The 11148-nt window shown below is 38.3% G+C and overlaps 1 protein-coding gene and 1 long non-coding RNA gene across 2 annotated transcripts; both read right to left on the bottom strand.

Annotated features, from left to right (window-relative positions):
• Positions 1-629: 629 nt before the first annotated feature.
• LOC140642568 (olfactory receptor 6C2-like) lies at positions 630-2894 on the bottom strand. The gene has a single exon (XM_072843323.1). It carries the CDS (start codon positions 1630-1632, stop codon positions 694-696), a length of 939 nt encoding a protein of 312 aa, XP_072699424.1. The 5' UTR covers positions 1633-2894; the 3' UTR covers positions 630-693.
• A 2356-nt stretch (positions 2895-5250) lies between these two features.
• On the bottom strand, positions 5251-7339 carry LOC140642569 (uncharacterized). The gene is made up of 2 exons (XR_012039008.1): positions 7170-7339; positions 5251-5533 (listed from the first exon to the last, which is right to left on the bottom strand). It is a non-coding gene; the product is annotated as an uncharacterized lncRNA (long non-coding RNA).
• Positions 7340-11148: the final 3809 nt, after the last annotated feature.

Here is an 11148-nt window from a genome sequence, read left to right on the forward strand (position 1 = left end):
TGAGGAACCTCCACACAGTTTTCCAGAGTGGCTGTACCAGTTCACATTCCCACCAACAGCTTTTTTTCAGACTATATCTGGATTGTATCTTCAGTAGTCAGTCTGTGCTAAGCAACCAAATGCCCCTTCTCAAATTAGCAATATTTTTGATGTTTTAGTCAAGGCTCCTAATCTCTAACATTCTTCTTTTTTAGAAATTGAGGTAAATTGGTATATATCATTATATGTTTCAGGTATACAGCATTAAGATTGGCATCTGTATACATTACAAAGGGATTACCACCACAAATCTAGTTACCATCCACCACCATACACTTGGCCTCTTTCACCTATTTTGCCCATCCCTCACTAACATTCTTCTTAAATTAAGGGATAATGTAAGTCTGGATATTGAAGAAGTTATCTAAGTAGGGCTTAGTTGTGCTGCCCCTAAATTCAGTCTTGTTCTCCTTGAGTCTATGTTTAAACGCCATCAAGCTATGACAGTAGAACACATTCAGTACTCGGAAAACTATTCTTTCAATTCTGTAGTCATATCATATTTCATGATATAGTACACTCAAAAAATTTCCAGAATGGGCAGTGGAAACTTTTTTGTGGAAATATTTGTTAACCATTTATTTGGCAAATTCATGGATGGGTTATTCAGATTTAAATTTAATTTAACCCCGCCTCAAAAAAATCAATTGTCTCTTACTTCTTTGTGAGAAATACAATCCATTTTACTGTGTCTTTGAAGGCATCTTTCACTTGTTTGTTTCGAAGTGTATAAATGAATGGGTTAAACAAAGGAGCAACTGAAGTAGTGAGCACAGACACTACTTTATTAATAGCTACTCCTTCCTTTGCTGAAGGTTTGATGTAGATGAAGATGCAGCTGCCATAAGTGATGGAAACCACAATCATATGGGAAGAGCAGGTGGAAAAGGCCTTTTTCCTTTGTTGGGCAGAAGGGAATCTTAGAATGGTCTTAATGATGTAGGTATAGGAGAGGACTACACACACTAAGGTAATAATGAGTGTCAGCACGGCAAAACTCAGAACAATTCTCTCGATTAAGACTGTGTCTGAGCAGGTTATCTGTAAAATTGGAGATGCATCACAGCCAAAATGATCAATCACATTTGAGTCACAGAATTCCAGCTGGAGGCCCAGGCCAAGAGGTGGGAGGATGATTAACAGGCCAGCAAACCAACAGCAGAGAACGAGGGTAGTGCAGACTCTGTTGTTCATGATAGTTGTATAATGCAGGGGCTTGCAAATGGCCACATAGCGGTCATAGGACATGGCGGCAAGGAGAAAAAATTCTGTTGCTCCAAAGAGGACAACAAAAAATAACTGGGTGGCACAAGCATTATAGGAAACAGTATTATCTCCAGTGGTCATAGTATACAGGAATCTGGGAATACAGACAGTGGTGAATGAGACTTCTAAGAAAGAGAAATTTCGGAGGAAAAAATACATGGGAGTTTTAAGATGGGAGTCCACCAGTGTGAGGGTGATAATGATGAGGTTTCCAGTTACACTCAACATGTAGGTGAGAAACAAAAATACAAAGAGTAGAACTTGTATTTTTGGGTCATCTGTCAATCCTAGCAGGATGAATGTTGTTACTGCTGTATGATTTCTCATCACTGCCTTGCACCAGGAAGGATTTTGCCTGGAGAAAGAAGTGTCATAAGAAGCTAGTACTGGAACCTGAAGGAGGACATTCTGGCAAGCCTGCTCACATGCACTTTCTTCTTTTAGTTAATTTAATTTGTTAGCATAGAGACATCTATGGGAAAGGTTTAGTATGGATCTTGTGCTTTTAACTAGAAAGCATATTTCCAAAGATGTCAAATAAACACAAAACAAAACATAAATCATATGTCTGATTTGCAGTTTCTCAGCAATATTGCCTTTTGTACAGATTTTATTTGTCTTTATCCTGGAGGCAGTTATGTCAGTTTTCAGCACCCCCATCCTTATTTTCTTTAGTTTTTTTCACACCATACTGAAATGCTCCATTTTCAAAACCAAGAAGGATCTGTTATTTTGTATTTTTTTGTGTTTTAAAATTAAAACTTATTTTTTTGGAGCAATCTTAACATCACAGCAAAATTGAGGGGAAGGTACAGAAATATTCCATATGCTTCTTGCCTTTACAAATGCATAGCCTCTCCTGTTACTAACACCCCCCACCAGAGTGGTACCTTTGTTACAAATGATGAACTTATATGGACACGTCAAAGTACATAATTTACATTATGGTTCACTCATGTTGTACATTCTATGGATTTGGACAGATATTTAGTATCTTATATTGATCATATTTTGTCATATGCAGAATTTTAACACTAGAGCATTCATTTATAGTTAGTTCCGCTCTCTGTACCTTCAATTATTTCTAAATAGGGAGATAAAAACTTTAAAATACAAAGATGTAGTTTTGTTTTTCACCCCATGTTTAGGCAAATGAAAGTATTTTTAAGCCAGGCTGGGACTACTTAGGAGGGGTTTCCTGAAGTGGTATAATGAAATTTTTTTCTGGAACTTAAATATAAACCCAATTTATCTGTACTTTATATATAAGTCCTGTTGTAGTGTTTTGGGTCCTGGATGGAGTCCAGAGGGGATGATCTGTCCAATTTGCTCTTTGCCAGCCTGATTGGCCTGACCAACTCAGTGTTCTTCACAGCACTCAGCCTTCAGAATCTGTCTTAGGGTTTATCTTAGTGACCTCTTTGAACAATTTGTGTTCTTGCCTGCTTCAATTCAACTTTCCTCACTAGTAAATCAGCTCCCTAACCCTACAGCTTATGTTCTCTGAGTTTTGATATATGTAACTTGCCCAAACAACATCCAGAAACAAATGGACACAATATGAGCCAATCTTTGTAGCCATAGTATAAAGTACCTACCTTTCTCAGTGACATTTGTCACTGTCCATTTCTGCACCTCCAAGGAGTGTTAAGCCTCCCTATACCCCAATGTACATTTCTTCCCCCCAGAAATCTCTTTTAGATAGGTGCTCAGGAAATTCCCTCCCCTCCTTCATGTCAAAACTTAGCCTCATTGAGGTTTGTGTTTCAAGCAGCTGCTTGAAGGTATCCAGGTATCCATCCTGTAAAAAAAATCGGTAAGTGCAACCTCACTGGGAATATCAATAGTTAACAGTAACTTGATATATTGTCCAATAATATGTCTTAGGGTTTTATTGGGGGTAAATGATTGTTAATGAGCAACTTTAGGCATAACTCAGTGTTTGTAGGGAAATCCTATACACTTGTACATGAGAGTGAAAACTACTTTTTTATGTTTCAAAAAATTGTCCTAGTTGTATCCAGTATATGTTTTCTGAATAGAGAATCAAAATTACGTTAGGTTACTCTTGCATTGCTCAAGTAAATAATCTACATTTATTCATTAAAATAAATATCTAATAAGCCTCTGTTATTTAAAGAACATAATATGAGAGAGTGGAGCTCCAATCATTTGCAGGTTGAGCTCCCTCAAGGAGCTTTCTGGCTGCCCGTAGAAGATAGTATTTCATTTTGGTGCATACTCAGTGACATGGTAACACAAGATAACAGTGAAAATATAGCTGTGGATTTCAGATGACAACTATTCTATGCTTGTTCCTTGGTAATTGATCTTAGCTATTAGATAGCTATTTATATTTTTTTTAGATAGCTATTTATATTAATAGCTATTTAAATTTTTTTATGTTCACCCAGTTTCTCTAGTTATTTTTTTTATTTTTACTAATGTTGGTCATGACATCTGTCCTCATAAGTTGAGTTAGCAGGTTTATTGCTCAAGGTTCACAGACATGATTTTGAAATACAGACAAGCCCTCCCCCCTTAGCTCCTGGGAGAAATGACTCACTGGAGAGATAGTATCTTGTCATGTACTTGCCAGGGGAAGACTCTGATAGGCCAAACTGAATGATGAGTCAGGTTTATTTCTGCATTCTTAATTTTCTTCCCCCTCTCCCTTCCACTGTAGAAGAGTTTAAGTCCCTGTACTTGTTATTGGTATTGTAACTCTAGTTCTTCCTCTCCTATGAAGTTCTTAGGATCTAAAATTATTTCCTCTTGTCTTATCAAAACATTAATTCTTCTATATTAGGAGGAAAGACTGATGAACTCAGCCATATTAGCATTTGATCATGAATTTTATGTTTAAAATACTTAATATAATGTGTTGACCTTCAGTGACACTGTTTTTTAATTTAGGAAGCTTGTTAAATAAATTCTACTCTTGATAATCCAGTAAGCCTATGAGGGTAGATCCTTTGGATATAAGACTGCTTCATTTTGGCTTTTACCAGCAATCATACTCACACTCTCTGTTATATTGGGAAAATTTTTCTGGGAGACTAAAGTTATTTATTTATTTAATTTGAATTCAGATCAATTAAAATTTGAAACCATTTCATCAAATAATAAAATTTACCACCTTCTTTGTATAAGTAATGTTTTCAATTAACGTTCACAGGTAGGCCTCCAGGCTTACCTATGCAAAACTACCTGTTCTCACTGTCACTTCGGGAGTTATATGAGTGACAGTCAGTTTATTCCTTCATTGACTCCTCTTTAGTGAATATATTTGAGAAACTTTGACCCTCTGTATGTTTGGAACAAAACTCATTCAGTCTTCATTTGGGACAGAGGATGCCCGTGGACTAGAAAGAAGAGATGCAAGAAGAGTAAATGTTGCCACCACCACCACCTCTCCCTCTTCCAAGGAAAAGTGGTAAAAAGGATCTAAATAACAGATAGAGAATAAGGGGAGGTTCCCTGCAATGTAATTTATAATACTGATATTATTTGACATCTGTGACCCTAGTGGATCTTATTGGATGGCAGTGTCTTTCTGTTGCCTTTTATTTTTTATCTCTTTATTAAGGTTCATCAATTTCAGGTGCCTGAGCAGTTCACCTGGTTGAACCTCCGACTCTTGGTTTCAGCTTGGGTCATGATCTCAGGATCATGAGATTAAGCCCCCTCCATACCCAGTGTAGAGACCATATAAGACTCTCTGTGTCCCTCTCCCTCTGCCACTCCCCAAAATAAAAGCTTCCTGAACTCATAAAATAACCATGGTAGAAAATTCTAATTTTGTGTTCCTTTAGGATAATGACTTATAAGAAATGATTGTTGAATACTTTTCTGCAGTATCAATTATAATGAACTGAATTCCAGATTTTAAAAACTGTGCTCACCCTCTGCCTTTGGAGAATTTGGAAAAATATATCATGACAATTACTTTTTGATGGTTCTTTATTAGTGGCCCTTGAGGGAACTGCAACTTGAGCAGCATTCAGTTGGTCAGGAGTTGGCGTGTGTCCTTCTGTTCCCACTCTCATATTCTATTTATCACATTCTCCAACCTCACCCTCCACACAAGCACACACACACACACAGGCAAGCCTGACACTTGACAGACCTTCATTAGACGTCCATGACTGATATAAGGAGCCTGGGTACAATCTCTGCTTCTCTCACCAAGTCTAAACTGGCACCAATACTGGATTTCACCGTTGCTCTGTTTGTTTGAAAGAAGAAAAAAAATGCAGAGGTAAGGAAGTTTCTCTCTAGTTTTGTCAGAGAGGCACATCTGATCTGGTCAGGGAGGCAGGCTTCCCTGCAAATTCTATAATGGCAACATTTCTTTTATATGTTTAGTTTGTTACCAGTGCACAGGGAACATCTGAGTGAATAACAAAATAGTCCTTGGTGACCAAGTTTCAAAAGTTACTAACGAATCCATGGCAGTCTAGTTAGCAGCATAAAAACACATGTTGCAGTGGGAACAATGTCCTCAGGGACACTGGGGATGGTCTGATGCCATCTGAATTCTGTTTTGATTTCTCTGTTGAATCTTTACATTTCTCCCAGAGTTAGACATTCTGGCACTTTATATATATTATGTATTATTTATCTTTGACATAAATCTTAAAAAATAAAAAAAATCCCAAATTTTCCTCATTTTACAGAAGAAGTAACTGAGGAGCAGCGAAATGACTAACCAAAATGCCCCACTGAGGTGGTGCAGATTTTGGATCAGAGTTTATTAAAATACAAAGATCCTTCTTCTTCCTCCATGCTACCTTAGCTACTTGTCCCAATATTTAAGAGGCTTACTGACATTTAATTTTCAAATTTGATGTTCTCTTAATGCTACCTGGCCTTTAGTTTCATCATTTCTCCTTCCACTTAAGACTTTTCAGGAAGGCATTGAAACTACTTTTGGTATTTGAAGCAATGGAGTTTTGCATCCCAAATATGCAAAAAAAAAAAAAAAATAGCCTGGTTCTGGGATAGGTTTCTGGTTTTACTATGATTTATTACTGAATTTTTTTGTAGTCAACATACAATGTTGTATTAGTTCCAGTTATACGGCATAGTGATTCAACACTTCCATACATTAGACAATGTTCCATGTGTGTTTTGTCTTCGGACATTACCACTCAAGATGCCTAAAGAGCCAAGGTCTGTAGTCACATGACCTCATGGGGAGGAGGCTCTCAGGCTAATTTTTACAGTGTTTATGCAGAGTACAGTTGTTTGGAGATGAAGGACGCCCCTCAGGAGACCTGATTTATCCCAGCATGAGACAGAATCAGCTTCTGAGGCTGTAGGAAATCAATGCCATGACGAGGGATGGCCTACAATGTGCTATCTTTGGTTCTGTTCCACCAGCCATGGTGTAACTTCTGTAGACACATCATGAAAGCCAGAATTCAAGTGGGAAGAATACAAGGCTAACAAAAGGCACTAGAAGGATGTTGATTTAAGGATCTGAGTCTTCACAGTGACCAAAATAATCTTCCTTGTGAAGCAGCATAGGAATCAGGATACAGTGGCTTTCTTGGCTCAATAGGTTATGTGTCTGACTGCAGCTCGCATCATGATCCCAAGATCATGTCAGGCTCCCTGTTCAGTTCAGGGTCTGAATATCCCTCTTCCTCTGCCATTCCTGTAACTCCTTTGTCTCTCTCTGTGAGGATTCCTTGTCAGTAATGTCATCCTCAATATTCTCCACTGCCCAATCGCTTTCAAATTTCCTGAGGCCACCTTGACAATATTTATTTGTTCTTCCTCATTAATATTTTTTATGAACCTTCTCATTATGAATGTATTGAAGGGTGAATCATAGAAGTGGGTGGAGAGTCACTCACTGAGTTTCGGTGGACAAAATCTGGCACCACAGCCTTGGCAACATCATCGCAGCAGCAAGAATTGAGGTTGTCCATCCTCAAAGACGCTAGGTAGAGAGCTGACAACTCAATATCAACTATGAACTGCTCAGCTCAAAGAGTGACAGTTGGGAAGAAAGGCAGAGGTATATTTCTCGTCACCATGGCAATGTGTGACATCATAGTGCTTTCAAAGTGAATGCAGCTGCACAGCAATCACCTGCTGTCTTGACAGGGGTGTATCTTTTGATTTGTAGAGTCAGGCATTCTTCCTTACATCTCAGCTTGAATTCACTGCTGTTCAGGATGGCTTGATAGTTATGTAGCTAAATTAAGGGGACCAGCTGACATGAGGAATTCTATTCCACCAGCTTCCATCCATCTGAAAATGTATTTTAATGGGCCTAATCCAAACTGATTCAGGATGGTAGTCCATAAAGCCTGTCTTTGTGCAAGGTATTCAAGTTTGTTTTGCAAATAAAGTCAGTTTTATTTAGCATCGCCCAAACTAGAGACAACTAAGCTGTCCCTATTTATTTTTTCTTATTTATTTATTTATTTATTTATTTATTTATTTATTTATTTATTTATTTTTATTTTTTATTTTTTATTGGAGTTCTATTTGCCAACATATAGCATAACACCCCGTGCTCATCCGGCCAAGTGCTCCCCTCAGTGCCCATCACCCAGTCACCCCAACTCCCTTCCCACCTAACTTTCCACTACCCCTTGTTTATTTCCCAGAGTTAGGTGTCTCTCATGTTTTGTCACCCTCACTGATATTTTTTTTAATAATAAATTTATTTTTTATTGGTGTTCAATTTGCCAACATACAGAATAACACCCAGTGCTCATTCCGTCAAGTTCCCCCCTCAATGCCCATCACCCATTCACCCCCACCCCCCGCCCTCCTCCCCTTCCATCACCCCTAGTTCGTTTCCCAGAGTTAGGAGTCTTTATGTTCTGTCTCCCTTTCTGATATTTCCCACACATTTCTTCTCCCTTCCCTTATATTCCCTTTCACTATTATTTATATTCCCCAAAGGAATGAGAACATACAATGTTTGTCTTTCTCCGATTGATTTACTTCACTCAGCATAATACCTTCCAGTTCCATCCATGTTGAAGCAAATGGTGGGTATTTGTCGTTTCTAATGGCTGAGTAATATTCCATTGTATACATAAACCACATCTTCTTTATCCATTCATCTTTCGATGGACACCAAGGCTCCTTCCAAAGTTTGGCTATTGTGGACATTGCTGCTAGAAACATCGGGGTGCAGGTGTCCCGGCGTTTCATTGCATCTGAATCTTCGTGGTAAATCCCCAACAGTGCAATTGCTGGGTTGTAGGGCAGGTCTATTTTTAACTCTTTGAGGAACCTCCACACAGTTTTCCAGACTGGCTGCACCAGTTCACGTTCCCACCAACAGTGTAAGAGGGTTCCCTTTTCTCCGCATCCTCTCCAACATTTGTTGTTTCCTGCCTTGTTAATTTTCCCCATTCTCACTGGTATCTCATTGTGGTTTTGATTTGTATTTCCCTGATGGCAAGTGATGCAGAGCATTTTCTCATGTGCATGTTGGCCATGTCTATGTCTTCCTCTGTGAGATTTCACTTCATGTCTTTTGCCCATTTCATGATTGGATTGTTTGTTTATTTGCTGTTGAGTTTAATAAGTTCTTTATAGATCTTGGACACTAGCCCTTTATCTGATACATCATTTGCAAATATCTTCTCCCATTCTGTAGGTTGTCTTTTAGTTTTGTTGACTGTATCCTTTGCTGTGCAAAAGTTTCTTATCTTGATGATGTCCCAATAGTTCATTTTTGCTTTTGTTTCTTTTGCCTTCATCTATGTATCTTGCAAGAAGTTACTGTGGCCGACTTCAAAAAGGGTGTTGCCTGTGTTCTCCTCTAGGATTTTGATGGACTCTTGTCTCCCATTGAGATCTTTCATCCATTTTAAGTTTATCGTTGTGTATGGTGAAAGAGAGTGGTCTAGTTTCATTCTTCTGCATGTGGATGTCCAATTTATTGAAGAGCACCATTTATTGAAGAGACTGTCTTTCTTCAAATGGATAGTCTTTCCTCCTTTATCGAATATTAGTTGACCATAAAGTTGAGGGTCCACTTCTGGGTTCTCTATTCTGTTCCATCGATCTGTGTGTCTGTTTTTTGCCAGTACCACACTGTCTTGATGACCACAGCTTTGTAGTACAACCTGAAGTCTGCCATTGTGATGCCCCCAGATATGGTTTTCTTTTTAAAAATTCCCCTGGCTATTCGGAGTCTTTGCTGATTCCACACAAATCTTAAAATAATTTGTTCTAACTCTCTGAAGAAAGTCCATGGTATTTTGATAGGGATTGCATTAAACGTGTACATTGCCCTGGGTAACATTGACATTTTCACAATATTAATTCTGCCAATCCATGAGCATGGAATATTTTTCCATCTCTTTGTGTCTTCCTCAATTTCTTTCAGAAGTGTTCTATAGTTTTTAGGGTATAGACCCTTTACCTCTTTGGTTAGGTTTATTCCTAGGTATCTTATGCTTTTGGGTGCAATTGTAAATGGGATTGACTCCTTAATTTCTCTTTCTTCAGTCTCATTGTTAGTGTATAGAAATGCCACTGATTTCTGGGCATTGATTTTGTATCCTGCCACGCTACCAAATTGCTGTATGAGTTCTAGCAATCTTGGGGTGGAGGCTTTCGGGTTTTCTATGTAGAGTATCATGTCATTTGTGAAGAGGGAGAGTTTGACTTCTTCTTTGCCAATTTGAATGCCTTTAATCTTTTTGTTGTCTGATTGCTGAGGCTAGGACTTCCAGTACTATGTTGAATAGCAGTGGTGAGAGTGGACATCCCTGTCTTGTTCCTGATCTTAGGGGAAAGGCTCCCAGTGCTTCCCCATTGAGAATGATATTTGCTGAAGGCTTTTTGTAGATGGCTTTTAAGATGTTGAGGAATGTTCCCTCTATCCCTACACTCGAAGAGTTTTGATCAGGAATGGATGCTGTATTTTGTAAATGCTTTCTCTGAATCTATTGAGAGCATCCCCTGTTTCCTAGTTTTTCTCTTGATATCTATCACAGTGATTGTTTTACTAGTGTTGAGCCAGCCTTGCATCCTGGGGATGAATCACAATGGTCATATTGAATAATCTTCTTAATGTATTGTTGGATCCTATTGGATATTATCTTCTTGAGAATTTTTGTATGTGTGTTCATCAGGGATATTGGTCTATAATTCTCCTTTATGGTGGGGTATTTGTTTTGGAGTTAAGGTGATGCTGGCTTCATAGAACGAATTTGGAAGTATTCCATCTCTTTCTATCTTTTGGAACAGTTTTAGAATAGGTATTTTTTCTTCTTGAACATTCGATAGAATTCCCCTGGGATGCTATCTGGCCCTGGACTTTTGTGTCTTGGGAGGTTTTTGATGACTACTTCAACTTCCTCCCTGGTTATGGGCCTTTTCAGGTTTTCTATTTCATCCTGTTCCAGTTTTGGTAGTTTGTGGTTTCCAGAAATGCATCCATTTCTTCCAGATTACATAATGTATTGGTGTATAGCTGTTCATAATACATTTTAAAATCATATGTATTTCCGTGGTATTCGTTGTGATCTTTCCTTTTTCATTCGTGATTTCTTAATTAGAGTCTATTGTCTTCTACTTTTCTTAATGCAGGCTAATGGTTTATCTATCCTTTTAATTCTTTCAAAGAACCAACTCCTGGTTTTGTTGATCTGTTCCACAGTTCTTCTGGTCTCTATTTCATTGAGTTCTGCTCAAATCTTTATTAACTCTCTTCTTCTGCTGGGTGTAGGTTTTGTTTGCTGTTCTCTCTCCAGTTCCTTTAGGTTCAAGGTTAGCTGTGAATATGATTGTTTTTTCCAGTGTTTTGAGGGAGGCCTGTATTTCAATGTATTTCATCTTAGGACTGCTTTTGCTCGT

Source organism: Canis lupus, chromosome 11, assembly GCF_048164855.1.
Source record: "Canis lupus baileyi chromosome 11, mCanLup2.hap1, whole genome shotgun sequence".
NCBI lineage: Eukaryota > Metazoa > Chordata > Mammalia > Carnivora > Canidae > Canis > Canis lupus.